Consider the following 27,319-nt stretch of genomic DNA (forward strand, 5'->3'; position numbering starts at 1 on the left):
CCGTTCATGTCACACCAGGATACGAAGAAGAGGCGTATGGTTTGGTTAATATGCAGCGTTTTCGCCTACCAGTTGTGTCAAACATTCAGGTGTATTATCTTCCATAACGATTACAGTTTCCCACAAGAGAGCACCACTAAATTCCACAATCCGCATGCATTGCATACACACAGAAATTACTGTTACAGTGTACTATTGGAGCCTAATGAGTGAATTGCGTATTTTCCGGTGAAAAAGAGCACTGGCAAACAGTCTTCGCTACATTAGGTTACTTAAACTGGTGTCACTCTGAGCTAAAATTTTTGGTCAGCGACTAAGTATAAGGACAATGAGTTGGATGCGGGTTTTGGAACTGTGAAATACTTTCCTACATTATAGAAGTGAATATTAAATCTTGCTAGGTGGTAGCCGCGGTCCGCCAGTATACGTCGGACCCGCGTGTCGGCACTATCAGTGATTGCAGACCGAGCGCCGCCACACGGCAGGTCTAGTCTAAAGAGACTCCCTAGCACTCGCCCCAGTTGTACAGCCGACTTTGCTAGCGATGGTTCACTGTCTATATACGCTCTCATTTGCAGAGACGACAGTTTAGCATAGCCTTCAGCTACATCATTTGCTACGACCTAGCAAGGCGCCATATTCAGTTACAAGAATGTATTCTGAACAGATAATGTTGTGAATCAAGTACCGTCAAGAGCAACGTTCAACATTAATGGATTAAAGTTAGGTATCAAACTAATTACGTCCGCTTTCTGAATTCTAATTCCTTGTCATGTTCCAGACCTCACGTCAGTATAGTCCTTCCCTCCTGACGCCAGCCTGCGTGAGCTAAAACGCGTGCATTTCGGCCTCCACTAGTAACACGGTGTTGGCTCGCCTGCCAACACAACAGGGGTCACTCTAATGAAGACATGGGCTGCAAATGGGGAAATCCATTGAAATAAGCGACTTTGATAATGGGTAGATCATTATTACGCAAAGCCTGTGAACGAGTATCTTGAAAACGGCGAAGCTGGTCGAATTGTCACGTGCTGCTATCGAGAGCATCTACGGAAAGAGGTAGAAGGATAGTAAAACTACCACTAGGCACCAAATGGTTGGACGTCCACCACTGTTCACCGAACTTGGGGTTCAGAGGCTTGTCTGATCTGTAAAGCAGGACAGATGGTGATCTGTTGCATCCCTGCCGAAAGAGCACAATGCTGGTGCACGCACAAGTGTTTCAGAGTACACTGTCCTTGGAACATGGTTGAACATGGAGCTCCACAGCAGACCACCCCACCGTGCTCACATCTTCACCCAACGATGTCGTCAATTACGATTGCAGTGGGCACGGGATTGTCGGGATTCGACCGTGGATCAACGGAAACGTCTAGGCTCTTCAGGGGAATTACATGTTTGCTACACGTGGGGCAATACTGACCTTACGCCTTATCTTAGAAGAAAGATTAAGGAAAGGCAAACCTACGTTTCTACCATTTGAAGACTTACAGAAAGCTTTTGACAATGTTGACTGGAGTACTCTCTCTCAAATCCTAAAGGTGGCAGGGGTAAAATACAGGGAGCGAAAGGCTATTTACAATTTGTACAGAAACCAGATGGCAGTTATAAGAGTCGAGGGGCATGAAAGGGAAGCAGTGGTTGGGAAGGGAGTGAGACAGGGTTGTAGCCTCTCCCCGATGTTATTCAATCTGTATATTGAGCAAGCAGTAAAGGAAACAAAAGAAAAATTCGGAGTAGGTATTAAAATCCATGGAGAAGAAATAAAAACTTTGAGGTTCGGCGATGACATTGTAATTCTGTCAGAGACAGCAAAGGACTTGGAAGAACAATTGAACGGAATGGGCAGTGTCTTGAAAGGAAGATATAAGATGAACATCAACAAAAGCAAAACGAGGATCATGGAATGTTGTCGAATTAAGTCGAGTGATGTTGAGGAAATTAGGAAATGAGACGCTTACAGTAGTAAATGCGTTTTGCTGTGTGGGGAGCAAAATAACTGATGATGGTCGAAGTAGAGAAGATATAAAATGTAGACTGGCAATGGCAAGGAAAGCGTTTCTGAAGAAGAGAAATTTGTTAACATCGGGTATTGATTTAAGTGTCAGGAAGTCGTTTCTGAAAGTATTTGTATGGAATGTGGCCATGTATGGAAGTGAAACACGGACGATAAATAGTTTGAACAAGAAGAGAATAGAAGCTTTCGAAATTTGGTGCTACAGAAGAATGCTGGAGATTAGATGGACAGATCACATAACTAATGAGGGGGTATTGAATAGGATTGGGAAGAAAAGGAATTTGTGGCACAACTTGACAAGAAGAAGGGACTGGTTGGTAGGACATGTTCTGAGGCATCAAGGGATCACAAATTTAGCATTGGAGGGCAGCGTGGAGGGTAAAAATCGTATAGGGAGACCAAGAGATGAATACATTAAGCAGATTCAGAAGGATGTAGGTTGCAGTAGGTACTGGGAGATGAAGAAGGTTGCACAGGATAGAGTAGCATGGAGAGCTGCATCAAACCAGTCTCAGGACTGAAGACCACAACAACAACAACAAGTTGGTGGTTGGCTCCACAAATGCCGTCATCGATGTGAACGGCGGCTCGAATCGCGCAAAGCGCCACAGACATAGGCTGGTGGGAGCAGTATTATGCTGTCGGAGACATTCTGCTGCGCTTGTATGGGACCTGTGACAGTAATAGAAGAGACGCTGACAGTTGCGAACCACCTGCACCCCGTCATGCTTTATCTCTTCCTTTACAGCGATGTCATTTTTCAGCAGTATAATTGTCCGTGTCTCGGAGTCAGAATCATTGTACAGCAGTTTGAGGAACATTATAGTGAAATCATGTTGACGTCTTGGTGAATAAATTAGCCTGATGTAAATTCTATGGAACCCATCTGGGTCGCTATCGGGTGCCATCACCGCGGTCGCAAATCACTGGCCCTTTGTTTTCGCGAATTACATGACCTGTACCTGGACATATAATGCCATACGCCTCCACATAGCCGGCCGGGGTGACCGAGCGGTTCTAGGCGCTACAGTCTGGAACCGCACGACCGCTACGGTCGCAGGTTCGAATCCTGCCTCGGGCATGGATGTGTGTGGTGTCCTTAGGTTAGTTAGGTTTAAGTAGTTCTAAGTTCTAGGGCACTGATAACCTCAGAAGTTAAGTTCCATAGTGCTCAGAGCCATTTGAACCATTTTTGAACCTCCACATACCTACCAACAAACTGTCGGATTCCTGATGCACAGAATCAGTGATGCATTTCCTTCCAAAAACGTACAAACAAGCTATTAAGCGGGTGCTCATAATGTTTTGGCTCATCAGTATATTTGAAATGTGTTTTCACGTGATGGTATTTCATTGAGTGCTTTGATCCTGGCAGGTTTCATTCCCCTTCACAGCCTATTCTAAACAATCCTCTTCTGTTGCGAAGAAATGCTGAAAGTTAGTGCTTCCTCCACTTCTCGCGTCTTTAGTTGCGCCGTCCAACATGGACAGTAGCTACCCCGAAACAACATCTGGTAATCCATTTGATCAACGATGGCAGTCAGACTGCTTTAGCGAGGAAAAACAGTTTCCAAACATACTTCGACATCTGTTGGCCAGCGGTCCGATCATAGGAGAAAAAAAATTTTTTTTACACGACCTGAGATGTCAAGGAATAAGCAGTTTGGTAATGAAAAGGGTAAAATTTTTTTAGAGAGATTTAGGCGTCAGTAAGGAAAAGTCAGATGAAAAGTCAGAGGGTCATAACGATAGATCCCACATTTTTCGAAAGCATTTGCAGCATTTCTACTGTTTCAGCTCTGTAATATGCACAACCCATCAATGGCCCACCGTCTTTGTCTCTTAAACACAACAAAGGTGGAATCTGGAATAAAGTTCGGAACATTTGTTTGTATAAACTCACACTAAATTTCGGGTACCCGAAATAGTGCAGCCTCTCACTACCCGGATTTAGGGACCATTGGTTGCTTGTATTTAGGCACAACCTAACCACTAAGCGAGCGCTGGACGATACTTTTGTTAATTAGATAAGAAAGAGCATGATTGAAACTACTGTCTCATGTGAAATACGTGGGCTATTCGGAAAGTGAGGAACGATCGCTCGCGAGATAGGAACCACTGTGAAAATCCGACGAGCCTATGGGTAGTGTCCCTAGTATGCCCGTCGATCGCATCAAGGCACTCTTTTTAGCTGTGAGCGAGTAAAGGTGCCTAGAACAATAATGTCCCCCGCCAAGTAGGAGTTCCCGATGAGACACTTCTCCTGAATGAATGCAGCCCACCTAACACAACTGCCACGCACTTCCTTCTTCATGGCAATTGTCAGCCGCACTCTGCAGGGGCAGTGAAGATGCTCCTGCAGCCTTTTCGATGGGAAGTGTTCGATCACCCACAACACAGCCCTAATTGGCTCGTCCTGAGTACCATCTCTGTTCATATGAAATGCTGGATACGAAGACAACACTTGGGCGCAGGCTACGCGCTATAGACCAGTGCAGAGAATTATCAGAAAGCACAGGCGGCTGCTTTCTATGACGATGGTGTTGGAAATTTGGTATAACGCTCCGACAAACGTTTAAGTCAGAGCGGCGACTATGTAGAGAAGTACCTGTAAGGTGTAGCTAAATGTGCAAAAGAAAACAGTTTTGATTTTCACTGTGGTTTCCATTTTGCAACCGATCGTTCCTTACTTTCCGGACAACCCCTATATTTTGAAAGTACTTCTTACCTGGCTTGAGGGAAAGTTCCAAGTAGACTCTGTAGAAAATTTTTATCTTGACAAAAATGCAATAATACCTGTGGAGAACGAAACGTTAACAACACAGACACCAAATTCACAATGGCGTAGCAGAATGACCTTCGCTACTGCTTGTCGGAGCGAGTTACGGAGTGTAGCACCAAGCAAGGGAGATATTCAGCTCCCCGGAATTAGGCATCCACCCGAAATATAAGCACTTTACCCTACAGTAAGCAGGTTCAGTTATTCAGATATGTAGAGGCTTGAACAGAGAGATTAGTGTGGAGAGCTGCATCAGTCTTCGGGTGGAGACCACAGCGACTACAACAACAATAACAACAACAACGACTTCCTCACCACCTACAGTACCACCCGACCGCGATATATTGTTGCACTTGGTCTCACGTGGCCATAATCGGAAATACGTGGTGGCGTTATAGTAGACTGGTAAGTTGCACAGGTCACACCAATATTCAAGTAAGGTAGTAGGAGTAATCCACTAAATTACAGGCCCATATCGTTAAGGTCGATATGTAGCAAGATTTTGGAACATATATTGTGTTCAAACATTATGAATTACCTCGAAAAAAACTGTCTGTTGACACACAGTCAACATGGGTTTAGAAAACATCGTTCCTGTGAAACCTAACTAACTCTTTACTCTCATTAATTGTTGAGTGCTATTGACAAGGGATTTCAGATCGATTCCGTATTTCTGGATTTCCGAAAGGCTTTTGACACTGTACCACACAAGCATCTTGTAGTCAATTTCGTGCTTATAGAATGTCGTCTCAGTTACGTGACTGGATTTATGATTTCCTGTCAGAGAAGTCACAGTTCGTAGTAACTGACGGCAAGTCATCGAGTGAAACAGAAGTTATTTCTGGTGTTCCGCAAGGTAGTGTTATAGGCCCTTTGCTGTTCCTTATCTATATAAACTATTTGGGAGACAATCTGAGCAGCCGTCGTAGGTTGTTTGCAAATGAAGCTGTCGTTTATCGACTAATAAAGTTATCAGAGGATCAAAACAATTTGCAAAACGATTTATAAAAGACATCTGAATGGTGCAAAAATTGGCAGTTGACCCTAAATAACTAAAAGTGTGAGGTCATCCACATGAGTGCTAAAAGGAATTCGTTAAACTTCGGTTACACGATAAATCAGTCTAATCTAAAAGCCGTAAATTCAACTAAATACCAACGTATTACAATTACGAACAACTTAAATTCGAAGAAACACATAGAAAATGCTGTTGGGAAGGCTAACCAAAGACTGTGTTTTATTGGCAGGACACTTAGAAAATGTAACAAATCTACTAAGGAGACTGCTACACTACGCTTGTCCGTCCTCTTTTGGAATACTGCTGCGCGGTGTGGGATCCTTACCAAATAGAACCGACGGAGTACATCGAAGAAGTTCAAAGAAGGGCAGCACGTTTTGTGTTATAGCGAAATATGGGAGAGAGTGTCACAGAAATGATACAGGATTTGGGCCAAACAACATTAAAAGAAGGGCGTTTTTCGTTGCGACGGAACTTCTCACGAAATTCCAATCACCAACTTCCTCCTCCGAATGCGAAAATATTTTGTTGACACCGTACTACATAGAGAGAGACGATCACCTCGATAAAATAAGGGAAATCAGAGCTCGTACGGAAAGATATAGGTGTTCGTTCTTTCCGCGCCCTATACGAGATTGGAATAATAGAGAATTGTGAAGGTGGTTCGATGAACCCTCTGCCAAGCACTTATATGTGATTTGCAGAGTATTCATGTAGATGTAGATGTAAACAAGTACAGTGGTGACTGAGGAAAACGCTTCGCATTGTGAATGATTTCAAGATAGTTGTGCATATACTAGCAAGTGGATCAGCGTGTATGCACGAAATATCACGACAAAATTCACGATAAGCCGACCGAAGGTCCCTCATTCCCAGGTGCAACAATATTGTGGTCGACTAATACAGCAATAAAACTATAGTATTTATTGCTTAAACCTCACGAAGCAGCAACAGCTACAGACAATGTACACGAAAAATACACGATATTCAATGCCCTTTTGGCTTTTTAACACGTTTTTATTATGTTGCTTCATTGTCTACTTGTCTGTTCGGTACAGATTTGGTAACTGAATTTAAAATAACTTCTGGATGAGCTAGAGACTTGAAACTTTCAGTTCGATATCAGCTCGCTTTCTAATCTAGTGTGCGGTGGAAGGTACTTTGTTTTTCTGTCTATCTGTCTGTTCTGTACAAATTTTGGAATTCATTTCAAACTAACTTCCCAGTTAGCTAGAGGCTTGAAACTTTCAACGTAGTTCAGAGCAGTATGGCAGTACAATGCAGACTCGCTTTCTTGTGTGTTGTGTGACGAAGGGTACTTTATGTACGACTGCAAAGGTTCCATTCGCGAATGTTTAGCGATGAGAAAAATTGCTGGTAAGTCTCCGTATGAGCTCGAATCTAATTTTTATCTTCAAGGTCTTTTCACGAGGTGTACGTGGGAGGAAGCAGTATATTGACTGACTCAGATGAAGAACAACTGAAACAAATCTGAAATTTACGAAAGGTCTCTATTGTAATCTCAGCACAGGTTTGAAATCGATTGAAAAATGTTGTACACGCAAGACTAAAAAGCAGAAATTAATTATTTGAATAAAAAACTATTTAATGCAACACATTTTTAAAGCAGACTAAAAAGTGTAAAATAATTTCTTGTAGCGCAATACTGATTCCTGATGCCACATAGATAGTACTGCGCTTGTCTATTTTTAATAGCTATGACAACACTTGTAAAATTTAAAAAGAAAAAGATGGGACGCATGCAGTAGGTAATAGTATGGAGAGCAGTTGTCGTTGAGAAAAAAAAACACAACAGTTCACATCATTCGCAATGCAATAAAATTGTTAGTGACTTAGGTGAACTATTCACGCATCAACTATTTATCGCATGCTTCGTTTTTCGCTTCAAATTTTACGTTTTTAAAGTTACGTTCACCTATTAAAAATTCACAAGCATAATTTTTTAGGAGTATCTATTTGAGGTTAGGAATCTGTATGGGGCTAGGAGAAATAATTTTATATTTTTAGTCCATTTTAAAAATGGTGTTACATTACAAAGTTTTTATTTTAATAATTAATTTGCTCTTTCGGCTCCTCTGCCACTAAACAAACTCCGTTGGGCTGTCGCCTTTTCTATAAAAGCTTACTGACCGATCGTTCATGAAATTTATTAACCCGGTGCCTCACTTCCGTTTTGTAAGAAATACGCCACTGCCGCTGCAGCCAGCTACATATATACCACTGAAGCAAAAATGGCCACGCACTCCGCAGCACACCGCGTGGAAGCAAATGCCCACTTAAGGCCACTTAAGGTTTATCACATTTGTGGCGCAACCAGCGTTTCAGCCTTTACAAATGGCTGCCTGTCTGCAACAATCCCGTGACGTACGTATAATGTGAGCCTGCAATGGGAAGCTGGTGTCCAGAACTCCCAGGATGAGATATAACTACTCTGCTGAAACATCAAATACTACTTGGTAAGAGTTCCTAATTATTCCCTTTCGATTGTCTCCACGCTTAGAAATCTTTTATTAAACATGTTCTTCTCCAGCAACGTGTCTTGGACATTCATATCTCCTAATTTCTCGGTGGCTCAGTGTCAAGCCGACACGGTAGTCAGCGTGTTCATTCAGGGAACTGGTCCCCTTCTGTAATAAAAAAGTGACTGAAGTTAAAATCTGTGGAATGAAAGTGTTGTCCAGTGACATCCACGTAGAACTGCTAACCAAAAGCCGGCCGCAGTGTCCGAGCGGTTCTAGGCGCTTCAGTCCGGAACCGCGCTGCTGCTACGATCGTAGGTTCGAATCGCGCTTCTGGCATGGATGTGTGTGATGTCCTTAGGTTAGTTAGGTTTTATGTAGTTCTAATTCTAGGGGACTGGTGACCTCAGATATCAAATCCCATAGTGCTTAGAGCCATTTTACTAACCAAAAATGGCGGAGAAATAGACAGATAAGAACGAAAAACAGAAAAAGTGGTGAAGTACCTAAGGATTTTTATTTTTATCAGCCATTTACAACGTCTTTCACCTCTCGCAGTGTTTGTTGATATGAAAAATTCCAACTTGCACTGTGGTTCGGAACCCAGGTTAATCTGTAGATAAGTCAGATCGTAGGTCAGAGGAAAGGAACGGCATACCACCTCCATCAGCACCATGGCCTTGAAAGCACTGTAGCGTTCAAAACAATCTTCGGATTGATGACTGACTTATTTTTTAAATTCTACTACTCCCGGTACGTTTGGGAATTCCGTACACTTTTCTTCATTGCGCACATCCATTTATCGTCTCGTACTTTCATCTGTATCAGCAAATCGAATTTCCTCCTCTATCTGTCAAACCATGAACGATTTCTGCTCCTGTATTAATCCTTTAGCCCGACAAGCATATACTAACGTTCATCTCTAAGGTGACTTGGTTCAGAACTCCTCTCTAACATATACTCACAATACCCTCCATAGCCTCTCCATTAGTCAAGATCCAAATCCCACACCACTATTCCCATAGCCCTACCGTCGTTCCACCCAGCATCAGCTCTCACCTTCAGCCTGCACACTCCCCACCAAACAGCGACCCTCTTCTTCTATTCTGATGAACTAGGTAAGTAGCATCTCGGAGAAATAAAGAGCAGTTCAGCAAAAAAGGCCAGTGTGCACCCGATCTGTTTACCGGGAGGTCTTGTCCGAAAGGTCGAGGGGCCTCTGCTGGTGTGGCTGTCGGTAGACCAATGGGAAATATATTCAATTCGAAGGCAATAACTTGCTAACAAACCAAACCCAAAATCCTAAGAAGTTTGTGTCCTACCTTAAGTCAGTAAGTGGATCGAGTTCATCTGTTCAGTCGCTCAGTCACCATACTGGTACCAACGCGAAAGATGACGAAGAGAAGGCCGAAAACTGAATTCATGCTTCAATTTTTTTTCCTTTTTATTACAGAAGATCATAAGACGTTTCGTCCTTCACGCCATCGCACGAACACCGAAACAGCAGATATTGAGACAAGAGATCGTGGGAAGAATGAGCTGATACTGGTCAACAGTGGAAAGGCGTTCGGTTGGACCAGATAAGATACCCGTGTGACTCTGCAAACATAATGCGGAAGAACTTGCAGCAGTAATTTATTGTGAGTCGCCGGATAACGAAGGGTCCTAGAGACTAGAAAAAACGCAGGTCATTCCCGTTTTCAAGGACAGTCGGAAAGAAGTGCATAATTATGGGCCTGTATCGCTGACGTCAATATATGTAGAATTTTGGAACAGGCTTTATGCTCACGCATTATGATGGTTTTGAAGAACGAAAATCTCTATAAAAAGAAATCTTGCGAAAACCAGCTCCCTCTATTTCTCCATGAGATATCCATACTACTGTAGACAACGGCACTCAGGTTGATGCCATGTTGCTTGACTTCAGGAAGGCATTTGACACTGTCCACCACTGCCGTTCGGTGAAAAAAATAGGATCTTATCGAGTATCGGACCAGATTTGTGAATGGACTCAATATTTCCGTGCAGGTACATCTCGAAACGTAGGTCTCCTTTTTCCCGCTCTAATCTCTTCATCTCAAAGTAGCAGTTGCACCCATCGCCTTCAGTTATTTGTTGGGTGTATTCCAATCTGTGTCTCCTGCTAGAGCTTTTACGCTCTACAGATCCCTCTAGCACCACGCAGACTATTCCCTGATGTCTTAACATACGTCTTACCATTCTACCCCTTCGTTTTGTCAGTGTTTTCCGTTTGTTTCGCCGATTCTACAGAGAACCTCCTCTTTGCTTATCTTAGCAGCTCATCTAATTTTCGACATAACGGTTGGATTCCACTCTGTTCCGGTTTTCCCACTATTAATGATTCACCAACACACATACATTCTCAGAAATTTCTTCCTCAAATTACGGGCTATGTTTGATATAAGTAGACTTCTCTTGGCCAGGAATGCCCTCATCGCCTGTCTAGTCTGCTTTTTATGTCCTACGTGCTTCATTCGTCAAGGGTTATTTTGCTTCCAAGGTAGCAGAATATCTTAACTTCGCCTACTTGGTGATCACTAATTCATTTCAGCTAGTTCTCATTATTTTTGTATTTTTTCGGTTTACTCTCAGCCCATATTCTGTACTAATTGGACTGTTCACTCCATTCAGCAGGTCATGTAATTCTTCTTCACCTTCACTGAGGATGGTAATGTCATCAGCAAATCTTATCACTGACATCCTTTCATCTTGAATTTCAATCCTACTCTCGAACTTTTATTTTCGTCATTACTTCTTCGACGTATAGACTGAACAGTACAGGCGAAATACTGCATCCCTGTCTTACACCCTTTTCAATCCCAGCACTTTGTTCTTGGTCCTCCATATTGTATATCACCCGTCTATAGTTCACTCTTATTTTCTCCCAGTTTCCATCTTCCACCGTTTTACATTGTCGAACGCTGTTTCCAGAACACATTACCAACGAACGTGTCTCGATTTTTCTTCAGTCTTGCTTCCATTATCATTCACAATGTCAGAACTGCCTCTCTGGCGCCTTTACCATTCCTAAAGCCAAACCGATCGTGGTCTCAGTTTTCTTTCCCGTTTTTCTGTATATTATCCTTGTCACTAACTTGAGCTACTAAGCTGATTGCGCAACAGTTCTCGCACTTACCTGCCCTTGCTATTTTCGAACTTGTGTGGATGAGATTTCCCCGAGTATCCGCCAGTCTCGACCGTAGAGGTCGCGCAGTTCCAGACTGTAGCGCTTAGAACCGCTCGGCCACCCCGGCCGGCTATTCGTGTCTCTCTCTCATAACATTTTTGCGCCTCCTACTTTCCTCAATCAACTGAAGTATTTATTCTGTTACCCAAGGGTTCTGCGTAATTAACTAGTACTTGTGTTTAAGTGTCTAATATCTGCAATTGCTTTGTTAGAGACGCCCACGCTTCTCCAATTGAACTGCCTGTTCTGGTACTTCTTACCGCAGTACCCACATCCTCAGCGAACTTAAAATGCGTCTCATCATCTCCCAGTACCTCAGCAGCATCCCACTTCCTTACACAATGGTTCTTCTAAACGATTCCTTTAAACTTCTATCTATTACTAAATTGTGATCTTAGTCGATGTCTGCTCCTAGGTACGCCTTACAATCCAATATCTGACTTCGGAATCTCTCTCACTATAATGTACTCCAGCAGTGTGATTCGCGAACAGAATATTCGTTATTGCCCTCTGAAATTTATTTCAGAACTCAGTTGGGTTTTTTCCTCTCTCGTTCCTATTGTCAAATACATATTTTCCCATAACCCTTTTTTCTATTCCTTTCCCCACAACCGCGTTCCAGTCCCCCATCATTATTGCATTTTTATCTTTCATTACATACTCAATTTATCCACTCCGTATTCTCTATTTCTTCATCTTCTGCATGCAACGTTACCGTGTTTCCGGCTTTGATTTGCTGCCGAAAGTGACGAGAACAACCGTATCACCAAACTGTTCACGGTAGCTCACTCTCTGTCCTACTTTCCTATTCACAACGAATCCTTCTCCAGTCACGCTATTTTCTGCTGCTGTTGGTTTTGCTCTGTATTTGTCTAATCAGAAATCCTTATCTTCTTTCCATCACACTTCATTGGTCCCCACTATATCCAGACTGGACCTTCGCATTCACTTTTCAAATATTCACTTTTGACATACCAATCTCCAACTCGTAGAATGTTATCCCATCGTTGGTTATTCTGTTATTCTGTCTTTTTCTTCTCATGTTCGTCTCCCTTTGGCATCCCCTTCCCCCGGAGATCCGAATGGAGGACTAATCGGGAATCTTCAGCCAATGGAGAGAGCATCATGACACTTTCTCAATTACAGGTCACATGTCCCGTGGATACACTTTATGTGTCCTTAATGCATTGCCTACTGCTGCCTCATGCCATTGACCATTGCTGATTCTCCACCTTTTAGGTGTAGTTTCCCTTCCCAATGGCAAGAAAGTGCCGGAAACTCTGTGTGCTCGTGCGCCCCCTTTGACAATGCCGCTGGCAGAACGAAGGCGACTGCTTAGGCTGGAAGTCTTTGCCCGCCATTGCTGATGACTTTTATTAAAATATAAACAGTTGCTGGGTTCGAACCCGGGACCCAAGATGTTCTGATTACTACTCGAAAACGCTAACCCATTTTTAATTTTTTTTCATCGTTGTTCTTGGCATTTGGTCTGCGTGGACATCACATAGCACCCATTCAGTTTCGGCGTTGAATAGTTCACTCAGTTTTTTTTTAAATTACAGATGGCAGGCAGTCCTCTGGCCGAGTATTCTGAGCTACCATACCGGCATTCCTAGACCACGGGCGAATTTCATCCTTCTTCTGGTGTCCTTAAAGCAACAAAATCGACAGATGTAAAAGTGGGCCATCTGTTGTGGCCGAGCGGTTCTAGGCGCTTCAGCTCAGCAAAACAGCGATGGGCGTTGGTTATTGGAACTCAATTTGTTGTGTCTTCAAAGTTTGTTTGTTAAAGACATAACAGATAAGAAAGCCTGTTATTGTGTCGTGTTGTAGAAATACCTCCAACTTGCCATTAAGATAGACCTGTTACTACAGTTCTTATTTCCGGCCGGAGTGGCCCTGCGGTTCTAGGCGCTACAGTTTGGAGGGTTTATTCTGTTTGATGCCCTCCCTCATGGTGAACAATCAACTCTGAAGTACATGGTGCTGCAAATTAAAGAAACGACTTCAGCGTGTTCATCTCCACAAAAATGCAAACGACTTTCTCCTTGGCCATGACAACTCAAAGCCTCACACAAGTCTGCACACGCAAGAGTAGCTCACAAACTTTCATTAAACTGTTCCTCCTGATACACCCAACAGCACGGATCTCGCACCTTCTAACTTCCTTCTGTCTGGCCCAATGTAGGACGCACCCCGCGGAAAGCAGTACGTTCATGATTTGGGAGGTTACTGATGCAGCAAGACGTTGCCTCCGACATCGACCAGTAGTGTGGTATCATGCGGGTATAAACGCCCTCTCAGTAAAGTGGCGCAAATCCGCCGCATTGAACAGAGATATTGTTAAAAAATAGGATTTTGTAGCCTAAAGAGTGGGAAATAATATCTTGTTCTGGAATCCTGAATAAAACCAACCTGCTGTCAGAAAAAAAATGTTGCATTACTTATTGAATGCCCCTCCTACATCTCCTGTAAAGATCACAACGAGAAAAATCAAAGAATTTAGATGTAATACGAAGTTTCACAGAGAATCATTCTTCCCTTCCGCCATTCGTGAATGGACGAGAGAGGGGGAAGGATACACTGATACCACAAATACATTCCGTCATTCATCGTGAGGTGACTTGCGGAGTGCACATTAGGATGTAGAGCATTGGTAGACAGTCTCAGATAGCATCAGTTCCAGATGCTTGTAATTTACACCGCAGAACCGTCCCTCGGGCATCCACAGGAGGTGTAGGTGCAGCGGTGGGCGCCCAGAGTTACCACATCATCCTTAATGACCGCCGCAGCGCGCGGCCTTGCCGCTGATCGCCCAGTGATTACGGTACAAGGGGAGACGCTAGGCGACGACGTAGATGCCCGCCAGTCCACGGCTGACGTACAGCTTACTCGAAAAGTATGAACGGCTGCAACTCTTCCCTGCGCAAGACGAGGCCTTCCAGGCGGTTAATTATTGAGTATTGTGCCCGCTCTGCTTACACCTCTTCGGTAAGTACACGCGTTTACACAAAGTCTCAATCATAAATCACAAGTTACGTGTTGTTCCAAGAAATTTATGCGGAGTGTAGGATACGTGATCAGTGAAACACGTAATTAAAAATAAGGAATAATATTTGACGTCAATCTGTTGTAGAATTGTGGGACATGTTTTATGTACAGAAATTACGACATTTTTCTAGATCGAAAATCTCCTCTATTAAAATCAATAAGGATTTCGCAAACAGAGATCTTGCGAAACTCATCTCGCTCTCTTTCTCTGTAACATCCATTGCTCTGTAGACAACGGCGGTCAGGTTGATGCCGAGTTCCTTGACTTCAGGAAGGCATTTGGCACCATCCCGCACTGCTGTTTAGCGAAAAAAAAACGAGCTTACCGAGTATCGGACCAGATTTGCAACCGGATTCAAGATTTCCCTGCAGATAGAACTCAACACACCGCGATAATCGAACAAAATCGACTAATGTAAAGGTAATGTGGCGTGTACCCCAAGGAAGTGTGATGAAACGATTGTTGTATACATTGTATACAAATTATCTACTGGAAAGCATCGGAAGCTCTTTAACATTGTCCGCAGATGATGCGGTTGTCTGTAATAAAGTAGTACTATCGGAAGACAGTGTCGATTTGCGGAACGACCTACAGAGGGCTGATAAACGGTGCAGGCTCTGGCAGTTGACTCTGAAAGTAAATACATCTAACACATTGCGCATATATAGGAAAAGAAATCTACTACAGTATTGGTGATAAATTGCTGGAATCAGTAGAGCCTATAGACCGTAAAATATCTCGGAGTAACTATCCACAGAGACCTTAAGAGGAATGACCACATAAAAGAAATAGTGACAAAACAAATGCCACTTCGAGATCCACAAGAACAGGCTTAAGGAAACGTAACTCATCCACGAAAGAAGTGGATTACAACGCGCTTATTCGACCGATTCTTGACTATTCTTCATCTGTCTGGAACCCTTACCAGGTAAGACACAGAAGAGATAGAGAAGATCCGACGAAGAGCGGCGCGTTTCGCCACGGGCTCGTTTGGTCGGCCCGAGAGTGTTCCAAAGATGCTCAACAAACACCACTGACAGACGCTACAAGAAAGGCACTGTGCATCTCGAAGAGATTTGCTATTGAAATTTCGAGAGAGTACTTTCCAGGAAGAGTCGGACGTTACATTACTTTCCCCCACATACCTCTTGCGTAATGACTACGACGGGAAAGTTCAAGAAATTTGAGGCTTACCGACCATTCTTGCCATGCGCCATTTGCGAGCTGAACAGGAAAAGGGAGATCAGCTAATGGTACCAGAAGTATCCTCCTCCACACACCGTCAGATGCTGATGCAGATATGTACAAGGAAGACAGGTATTTGAAGTACCATCGACAGCGAAGTTACTAGAGGCACAAGCTGAGATTGAAGGAGGACAGAGGAAAGAAATCGACCAAGAGCTTTTCAAAGGAAATATTTCAATATTTGTCCTAAACGAATTAAGGAAACCAGAGAGAGAACCTAAATATGGATGGGCGAACGGGGATTTGAACCGCCGTCTTCTTGAACGCGGGTCTAGTGTCTTAAGCACTGCGCCTTACGGAAGAACAATTCCACACAAATAATGTATTATTTCACGAGATCAGCCAATATTTTGCCAGTGTTCCACAACTTGTTATTTTTAAAGGTGGTAGGCTGTCCAACAGAATAGCTAACATCTTGAAGATAAAGAGAATAAAAGATCAATGGCCGGTTACATCACAGGAGGAAAAGTAGCGAGGATTTGGTCAACTACAAAAAAGTAAATAAAAAGAAATCAAGTTTAACGCGCTGTCGACGGCGGTGTCGCTAGTCGGAGCACAAAGTCAGATAAGGCAAGTGTGGAGGAGAAAATCACACGTGTCATTTTCTTACATTATCTTCGCCTATCCAAAAGGTTGCACTTGTCTGGGTATAGTCTGCGATTTTTAACTTTAGAAAAGTATCGCTCAAAAAATTTGCATTCAATTTGTCTATAGTGCTTGAAGAATGTAATAACGTGCAGCTCCGCATTGGTAATGTTGAATGTTGTTTCTACTGAATCTTCAAGGATACCCCAGAAAGCCTGAGGCCTACGCTTATTTGCGCTCGTCTAAAGATGGAGCTGCAGTTCTTGAACTGTAGACGGAGCGCCCATTCACAACTGCTGTAATGCAGACCTTTAACTATGAGGCTAGCGGGCAGACGCCTTGCTGCAAAACAAGGAACGAACGACACAGAACACAGAATATCAGACAGAAGTGCAAGTGTTAACGATATGGAAGCAGGGACGGACGGTAGCGATCCAAGTGTCCTAGCAGTTAACTTCGAATTCGGGAAAATATGGTGCGATAAAATATATTCCTGCTTTGCGAAATACGAGTAATAGATGATAATATTTTTCGTTTACACTTCATGGGTTGTTCTGATTGTTTGGTGATAAAGTGCATTTATCTGTAAAACACAATATGCAGTTTTTACCGTTTGGCTGTTACTAAGCGGAAACTATGTTTCTGATTACGACATTCTTATCTGCATCACACACTTTGAATTCCATTGTAAATATATTGCTCGTATTGTGCTTAATTTTTGCTCTCATCCGTAAGTCTGCGTGGGATAAATGATTTCACATTTGTTTTTGTCTTATATAAAACAGAAGCTGGTTTCATCACATGATATTGTGTGGACTGCTTGCGAATCCGAGTGTGAACAGCTCGATTTAAATGCATTGTAAGTATACTGCTCGTATTCTACGTTACTTTTGTTCCCATCTGTTTTTCTTACTCTCGCATTTAATGGCGACCACAAAATTTTCATTGACATCTCCTAAAATATGCTGTTTGTAGTACCTGTTAACAACGTGTGAAAATTTTTGCGTGACTACTGTCGCATTTTCAACATTTTCAAGGAAGAATGCCCTCGTCACCAAGACTACAGTACCTACTCACCTGCATCTCCCATTCATCCTCTGCAATCCACTGTGAAATGCATAGCACTCATTGGCAAGAATCAATACCATTCAAAGCAGAATTACATACTGATTCCGTGACAAGATATAACAAAGTTGAATACCAGTACTTTCAAAATCAGTTAACACAGAATTCTCCAGCAAATGAGAGAAATTACGGAAAACGGATGCAAACAAAAACGAAGTAGAATAAGAGCAGGATACTATAGTGCATTTAAATCCAGCAGTTCACAAACAAATTCGTAAACAATAACAAATACACATAAGTCCACAGAACATCAGGCAACGAGAGCAGGCTGTTTTATATGAACCGAAAACAAATATGGAATTATTTACCGACCCAGTACTATGGATGCGAGCAGGACACAATCAAAATATGAAAAACATACTTACAACGAAATTTAAAGAGTGTAGTACATACGAGCAGTCGGAATCAGACGAACAATATGACGAAACCAGAAAACAAACACGGAAAACTAAATGTCAGTCAATAAGAAAACGATGTGGTGGAATGAAAAACTTGTAGCGTTCCAAGTGATCTGGCAGCGAAACAATATCGTGTCACCAGAAGTCCCTACATGATTTCAACCCCCGTGATGAGCCTTTTACATCGATGTATTAAAAACATTCGGTGTATAGTATCGCTCCTCCGAATTAAACCGATTTATTGTTAACGCTTCGATGATATATTCGATGTTTTTATTAATTGAAACATCGGCTGAGTGTACTTACTTTCTTTTTTGTTTTGTTATTCTAACTAAAATTATTTTTGTCACCTGAGAGGATGACCACCGTACATTAGTACATCGTTAATTATAAGAAGAATAAATCTGAAGAGAGTTATTGTGATGAACTTGTAAATTTATTTGACAACTCTTGTCGAAAGAATAAACATAAATACGTTGGGAATGTGGAAAGATCATAAATGATTATTAAATATAATTTCAAAATCGAAATCAGTCGAAGGACAGGATATGGAATCAATTTCTGTTTTTAGAAAACTTAGAAAAAAAAATAAGGTGAAAGTTCGATATACCACAGTATGATATAACGAGGATTTGAATACAATGCGGTGAAAAAATCTTATTACAGTCAGCGTGTAGCGTTTCTATAGTATCGTTTACTAACATAATCTTCAAGTCATGAAAACAGTAACTGAAAGGGATAAGGATTTGTGTTATTATCGTTATATCAGGACTGACGCTGCATACAAACCTGAATACACGTACCACAGATAAGAATGTGACACAATCCAGAAAGGGACAACACAATAATGCTCGACAGCAATCGAAATAAACATATCCACTCCACGCAACATACCTTATCATTCAAAGTTTAGATTTCAGCGTACTTGTTACGATGCCACGGTAACGGAAAGCATATGCTGTGAGTGATCAGTTAAACATTGATTGTGTGGAGAATGGTGATACAAAAACAAGTATAGCACCTAAGTGTGGCGTATCTCAAGGAACAGTCACAGTCAGGGGAGTGATGAACGAAAAGCGTTCACTTAGAAATTTCGCAAAAACAGTTAAAAGTCATGTGGAAATTGTCATAAAATTGACGAATCTAGGGAAGGAAGTGAACTTGACGAATGTTTTTACAAGTGGTTTTTACTAAAGTGAAGTGAAGGTGGATTTCCGGGTTAATATTGAAGCCCAAGCAGGAAAATTACTTGGTAACAAAGACTTTATTGCTTCCGGGGGGTTGTTTCCGACTTGGAAATGTCGCCATCAAATTAAACAAACCGGCACTGAAGGAGAAGCAAGGTCTTCTGATGGTGAGTCTGTTTCGCAATTTCCTAAAATCCTGCCCAAAGTAATGGTAAATAACTTTCGTATAATTGTGATGAAATGGCGCTTTAACATCGACAGCTTGCAACCACAACTCTTGTTGTAAAAAGTTTATCTAATTGCTGTATCTGATAAATTTTTAAATATTTTACTGTTGACGTTGTTTAAATACTGCACAATATATCTTGTCCGCCTCCGTAGCTCAGTTGTTCCGGAAAGGTAACTCAGTGTGTTCGATCGGAGGGCTGGCTATCCTCTGTAATAAAAAATAAAAAATAAATAAATAAAAATAAAAACTCAGTGAAGTGTTCAACATGAACCTGAGGAGTGTCGTATGATGTTCGTACAGATCAAATGACGAGAATATTGACGAACGAAATGAAGAAAGTGGTCATCATGGCTGCCTGCCATGTGGAGGACCTAGGTTCGATCCTCAGTACTACGTGGTATTTTTAATTGATGGGAGGAGTGGAACAGGATGCACTCAGCCTCATGATGCCAACTGGGGAGCTACTTGACCGAGTACTAGCGGCTCCAGGTCACGAAACTGACAACGACCTGGAGAGCGGTGTGCTGACCCAATCCCCTCTATGCCACATCCAATGACGCTATTGACGGCAGATGACATGGCGGTCGGTTGGTACCGATAGGCTTGCGAGGACCTATGGGCGAGTTACTAGTTACTGCTACACACAGTACATCATAACATAGCGTTACGTGCTTTTCCAAGCTTCTCTGTATGGAGCTTGTCATTCCACAGCTTACTTTCCGTGCATCACAGTTACGCTATTCGGTGTAAACTTGAGAGCGAGCGGGCGAGTCGCCACTCTCTCTCTGCCATGCTCTGACACAAGAAGCACCTACAGACAGTTTACCAAAGAGACACGTGCCTGTCCTCAGCGCGCCCTTTAAATAAATGGCAACACAATGCTCAAACACGCCCGGGAGTATTTATTTTCCACTAAATTCGTTAACTATAATACATAATACAAAACTAGTGACTAATATAACAAACGCAAGAAATTCCGGAACCGCGCTGCTGCTACGGTCGCAGGTTCGAATCCTGCGTCGGGCATGGATGTGTGTGATGGCCTTAGGTTAGTTAGGTTTAAGTAGTTCTAAGTCTAGGGGACTGATGACCTCAGATGTTAAGTCCCATAGTGTTTGGGGGCCATTTGAATCATTTTTTGCAAGAAATTCACAACATCAGAATCTAAGCGAATCACCGCACGCTGCGCGCTGCACTGCTAGTTGGGAAACTGATTCCAGCCCTCCTCAGATAGGATGTGTGTGTCATTGTGAAGGACTCCAGGCATGGTTTTCATAATGGTTGCTGTACAAGTGGACACGGCGTGGTACAGAACACGGAATGTGTTTCATCATGATTTGCGACTTCAACGGTCTCCAACGGCAGTTGTCGATTGTGTCTCGTGCGCAAATTAGTTTGTCAATGAAAACGGGCGCGCCTAAAATTTCTATGTTCGTTCTACTAAGACGCGTATTTCCTCCATGTTCCATGTGTTAGCCATCTTGTTCTGTCTATATTATATATAAATAAAAACTTTAATGTCCACAAACATGATAGAAGACAAAATGGTAAGTTCCACCTCCAATCACAAAGGACATCAGATTTTAAAATTTCGTTTACTAACTGTGACACAAATTTACAACAGTCTTGTACATAAAATAAATGTTATATCATTATTCTCACTCTTTAGTGAAGCCCTAACGTCGTCCTTACCAGATTTCTCCTTCTTTTCCAGTAGCAGAAGTGTTAGAAGATGAGAAATACAAGACTTGAAACAAGACAATGCAGAAAATCCTACTGCAATTAGTACAAGCTCTCTTGCAGATAAAGCCAAAAAAATTATTTATTTACTGCAATATTGACGTTAAGTTTTCTGTTCTTCATTGGTGTGTGTATATATGTGTGTGTGTGTGTGTGTGTGTGTGTGTGTGTGTGTGCACATACGATCACAAACAATATTTAATTTATAACAAAATATATACCCCAAAACTTAGAAAGTTTTTTTGGATAAATGAATACTGAATTGCGATTGAATCATGCACGACAGAGAAATCAGACTTGTAATTCGTTAGACCATATTCCATGTTAGCAGAATCAAATAAACCCACTCTGGAGAAAAGGTGCTCTTATACGTAGCATCGAATATCACGGAACATACTTCTGTTAAATTAATAAGAGATGCCTAGAATCTCTTAGAAGGCACGAAGATGAATTAAAAATGCTTGAATATGGTAGGATGTCCGCCTCGATAGGTGTGCATTCAGCACGGCACATTGCTAATCGAAGGGAGCAGGGTTCGATTCTCGTCTGGGTCGGAGGTTTTCCCGCTTGGGAACTGGGCTCGAAATGCAGACTGTACAAATTTTCATTCGTTGCTGCAGTCTGCGTACATGCAACTATGTCGTATCTTCCATTGTTGAGATGGCTGCATATTATTTATACAGTAAATAGCAGGACAAGAACTAATTAAGTTTGAATTCACAACAGAACACCTCCATCGACTATATTACAGTGACCTGGTACTATACACTGAGGTGACAAACGTAATAGATTAGCTCCTAATAGCGTGTCGAGCCTCCTTTTGCCCGGCGTAGTGCAGTAACTCGACGTCGCATGGACTCAACAAGTCGTTGGAAGTCAGTTGCATAAATATTGAGCCATGCTGCATCTACAGCCGTGCGTAATTGCTGAAGTGTTGCCTCTGCAAGATTTTGTGCACAATCTGACTTCTCAATTATGTCCAATAAATGTTCGATGGGATTCATGTCGGGCGATCTGGGCGTCCATATCATTCTCTCGAAATGCCCAGAATGCTGTTCAAACCAATTATGTTCCGATGTCATTGCGAATTTCATCGTTGTTTGGAAACATGCAGTCGATGTATGGCTTCAAATGGTCTCCATCTAGCCGAAAATAACCATATACAGTCAGTGATCGGTTCTGTTCGACCAGAGGCTCCAGTCCATTCCATGCGAACATAGCCCACACCGTTACAGGGCAACAATCAGCTTGCACACTGCCTCGTTGACAACTCAGATCGATGGCTTCGTGGAGTCTGCGCCACACTCGAACCCTGCCATCGGCTCTTACCATCTGAAATCGGTACTCATCTGACCAGGCCGCGGTTTTCCAGTCGTCTAGGATCGAACCGGCATGGTCACGAGCCCATGAGAGGCGCTGTAGGCGGTGTACTGTTAGCAAAGACACTTGCGTTCGTCGTTTGTTGCCATAGCCAATTAACGACAAATTTCGCTGCAATGCCATAATGGATACGTCCATCGTGCGCCATGCATGGATTTCTGCAGTTATATCTCGCAGTGTTGCTTGACTATTGGCACTGACAACTGTACGCAAACGCCGCTGCTCTTGGTCGTTCAAATGGCTCTAAGCACCATGGGACTTGACATTTGAGGTCATCAGTCCCCTAGACTGAGAACTACTGAAACCTAACTAACCTAAAGACATTAAACAGATCCATGCCCGAATCAGGATTCGAGCCTGCGACTGTAGCGGTCGCGCGGTTCCGGACTGAAGCGCCTAGAACATCTCTTCCACAAGGTCAAACCCTTCGGCCGCTGCGTTGCTCATGGTGAGATATAATGCCTAAAATTTGGTATTCTCAGCACATTTTTGACACTATGGATCTCGGAATATTGAATTATCCAGCGATTCCGGAAGTGGAATGTTGTATGCATCAAGCTATAGCTACCATTCCGCACTGAAAGTCTGTTAATTTTCGTTGTGCTGTCATAATCGCGCTAGAAACATTTACACACGACTCAGCTGAGTGCAAATTACAAGGCACTGCCCTTTTATACCTCGAGTACGCGATACTACCGTCATCTGTATATGCGTATACCGCTATCCGATGACTTTTGTCACCTCAGTGTATTCCTGTGAATAAATCTTCAGTATCCACTATATGTGACAAAATTCGACCAAACTGTCGTTCATTAATTCTGTCATATCTCCTAGGAAGTCTGGTTTAGTCATCCAGTAAGGCATTCGTCTGGTGCAAGACACTTCCCCCACTACTAGCGCTACTTGCTCTTTCGTTTGCAGACCGACTACATTGGATGTTACAAAACGATACCGACAAACTTGGAGGAGTTGCAGAGAGAGTATTGAGGAATACATTGAGGATAGGAACTCGTGCCCGGAAAAGTCATAGAACGAAGCTATAGAGCATCGGCGCCTGCCACTTAGCCACCGCTTCGGCGACAAACGTGACTTTGTACGCTGACGGATGGTAGCTGGAACTTCTCGCAATGTTGTTTGTTATTCAGTGATGACGAGTGATTATCACGATCGGCAGTGAAGACGACGGAACTAGCCGCTGCGTAGACATGTCTCCTATGAATGCGGCGCTCTGTCGTCGTTGTGGATGACGCTTTAGGACACAGGTTTCAGCCTGCAGTTTATTTTTCTCCTATGTAACGAAAAACACTGGAGATTTAAGAGGGTTTCAGGAGAAAAATAAACTGCGGATGAAAACACATGTCCGAAATCGCTAACCACCGAGGCAACAGAGCATCACATTCATAGGGTGGATTTTATAGCCGCCCAACGGCAAGGTCATCAGCGACATTCATAGGACTGTTCACGCAGCAGCTGGCTCCATCTTCTCCACTGGAAATCGTGGCAATCAGTCGCGCTTAATTAGTAACAGATTACAGTGTGAGATGTTCCACCTACGATCTGTCAGTATAAAAAGTCACGTTTACTGCCGAGGGGATGACCTAGCGGCAGGTTTCAGCGCCTGTAAGTTCGAGACTCTTGGATGATTTTTCCAGACACGTAATAGTATCCTCAGTTTGTTCCTCAAGACGCCCTCTACAAACCCTCTAAGTCTGTCGGCATCGTTTCGTAACACGCTGTATAATGCGGTGGTGAAGCATGTCCGTCGACACCCGCTTTATAATGAGCTTCTATTGTACTGAGTCCGCAGCTCGTGGTCTCGCGGTAGCGTTCTCGCTTCCAGAACACGGGGCCCCGGATTCGATTCCCGACGGAATCAGGGATTTTCACCTGCCTCGAGATGACTGGGTGTTGTTGTGTCATCATCATCATTCATCCCCATTGCGGTCGGAGGAAGGCAATGGCAGACCACCTCCGCTATGACCTTGCCTAGTACAGCAGTGCGGATCTCCTGCATCGTCCCCAACGCTCTGTCGAGGAGTATGGGACGTCATCATCATTGTACTGAGATGGTTTTTGAAACCTTATTTTTTGTTGTAACTTTCTTTGTTATTTCTAACAAAAGGTTTGATCATTATGAAAGTTTGTTTCTGTTTCAAATCGAGTCTTACCCAACATATATCCGTATTGGGCTGTAAATAACAATCGATGATTTCGAAACGTAAAAATATTTTTCGATATATTCTCACACATCGTCACGATATTGCATCGATAAAAACATCGACGTGTTTTAGCAGCGTCCACTCCTACTGAGCACTCACCTGCTGCTTAGCGCGTCCATGTTTGGCCACGTCGCAGCCTGCACTGGGCGTGGTAGCGCGGGGGTCTCCGCCCCCGGCAGCCCGCAGCCTGGTGCGCGCTCGACGCTGCCCGCATCTTCTGCCCCTGCCCGCCGATTTTCCTCTGTTCCGCTTTTCTCTTCCATCCACCTGTCGCCCATGTCACGGCTGGCCCCCTGTGGTAAAGCGGGCGCCCATACCGTCCTGATACCCCACAATGCTACCTCAACGGTCTCCACAGTTAGAATCTCTACTGCTGAACTGCGCAAAATTCCCTTAATCTTCCTTCAACCATCCAACAGTTTTCTCCTGTTCTGTCAACATCTACATGTACATCATTTATAGCTACATCTATACTCTGCAAGCCGCTTTACAGTGCGTTGCGGATGGCATATCGTACCAATATCATTAATTTTCCTATCTATGCCATCCGCGTTCTGAGAGAAGAAAAGTGACTGTCTGTATTCCTCTCAACTTCCCTAAGTCCCTCTTGCCTCATTCTTATTATCCCTATGTGAGAAACACGCAGGTGGCTGCAGAATCGTCATATTATCTTCGTCGAATACGGGTTGTCTAAATTTATCCAACAGAATTTTGTGAGAACTGCGCTGTCTTTGTTACAAGGCTTTCCATTTAAGATCCCCACACATTTCTGTTACACTTTGGTATGGGCTACACGGACTTGTTACGATGACGCTGTAATGTTTGAGAAAGTGTCATCGTAGAGTAATAATAGGAGGATAAGGATGACTTAGACAGAAGTTCTATTTGATGTGATGAATGCCAGTTTGCGCTAAATGTAGAAAAATGTAAGTTAATGAAGACGAGTGGTAAAATAATCATCTGTCATTCGAATACAAAATTAGTGATGTGCTGCTTTACACACTCACATTGATTAAATCCCTGTGCGTAACGTTGCAAACCGACACGAAATGGAACGACCATGTAATGTCTTTAGTACAGAAGTTTAATGGTCGACTTCGGTTTATCGGGAGAATCTAGGCAAGTGTAGCTCATATGTAAAGGAGATCGCCTATAGAACTCTAATGTGACCCACACTTGACTGCTGCTCGAGAGCGAGCTCCCCGTGAGTCTTGAATAAAGGAAGGCATGGAAGTCATTCAGAAGCGTGCTGCTAGATTTCTTACTGGTAGGTTCGATCAACACGTGAGTATTATGCAAATAAAAACAAACGTAGTGTGACTAGGGCCTCCCGTCGGGTAGACTGTTCGCCGGGCGCAAGTCTTTCGATTTGACGCCACTTCGGCGACTTTCGCGTCAATGGGGTTGAAATGATGATGATTAGAACAACAAAACACCCAGTACCCGAGTAGATAAAATCTCCGACCCAGCCGGGAATCGAACCCGGGCCTTTAGGGTTGACATTCTGTCACCCTGACCACTTCTTTTTTTTTTTTTTTTTTTTTTTCAATGTAGTTCCTTGCGTTTTGTCTGGGCGGACTTCACAAGACATCCGTTCAACTTTATCGTTGAGTCTTTGACTCAGTTTTTTTTATTTATTACAGTGAGGACGCAGCCCTCTGACCGAACACGCTGGGCTACCGTGCCGGGAAATCCACTCAGCTACCGAGGAGGGGGAAACATTATGGAAATGCTCCGTGTACTCAAATGGGAATCCACGGAGCGAAGACGATATTCCAGCGTGAAAGACTACTGAGAATATTTAGAGACTTGTACGGAAGCATGTAGAGAGTCGTTTCTTCCTCGCTCCATTTACGAATGTAACAAGATAGGGAACGATTAGTAATGGTACAGGTTACTCTTCGCCATGCACCGCGTGGTAGCTTTCGGAGCATCGATGTAAATATAGCAGCGCCTTTGTGAATTGTCATGGCTACTAGATGAAAGACTCCAAATACCGGAACAGTATTCGAGAACTGGTCGCACTAGCTCTTTCATGCGATTTTCTTTACGGATGCATTCCGTTTTCGCACAATCCTTCAAGCGAATCTTAGTCTTCCATTACCATTCTCTAATACTGATATTACGTAATCGCCCCATTTCATATCGCTTCTAAGTATACTGGTGCCTGAAACCTAAGGACGAAAACTTTTACCTGATGTACCGCTGCCAACTATTATAGGTCGATGAAACTTGGGCCGTACATAGAAAGAACTACTGCAGTATGTACAGAAGGTAACTGAAAGAGACACGTAATAACATGAACAGAAATAACACTTTTATTCAAAGGCAATAATAACAATGAAGTCACCGCCATTCGTGATTGTCTCCTGGACATTACAAAAGGCATGGCATGGTTCGAAGCAATCCATGCTCTGCAACATGCTGCCATGCTGGCACCAATATTGGTAAGGGCTTTTTATAGTAGGGTGTTACATTCTTCCGTCAGCGCATTTGACAGCTGGTCGATGGTCGGTGGCGCATGTGGAGTGTGGATGAGCCGCAGCAAGTCTCCCCAACGCATCCCACACGCGCTTCATGGAATTGAGATGGGGGGAACGAGCAGGCCAGTCCAGATCAATTCGTTCCAAGAACTCTTCCACGTGCGCTCATTCGAG

The 27,319-nt window shown here is 43.1% G+C and overlaps 1 protein-coding gene across 1 annotated transcript in view; it reads right to left on the bottom strand.

Moving 5' to 3' along the window:
* Nucleotides 1–24,790, bottom strand: part of LOC124545281 (clathrin coat assembly protein AP180-like) — a 156,930-nt gene extending 132,140 nt beyond the window's left edge. Inside the window, exon 1 of the mRNA XM_047124164.1 lies at nucleotides 24,762–24,790. Within this exon, the coding sequence (XP_046980120.1) occupies nucleotides 24,762–24,781 (20 nt within the window). The 5' untranslated portion in view covers nucleotides 24,782–24,790. The remainder of the gene's footprint in view (nucleotides 1–24,761) is intronic.
* Between the last annotated feature and the right edge of the window lie 2,529 nt (nucleotides 24,791–27,319).

Source organism: Schistocerca americana, chromosome 8 (genome assembly GCF_021461395.2).
Source record: "Schistocerca americana isolate TAMUIC-IGC-003095 chromosome 8, iqSchAmer2.1, whole genome shotgun sequence".
NCBI lineage: Eukaryota > Metazoa > Arthropoda > Insecta > Orthoptera > Acrididae > Schistocerca > Schistocerca americana.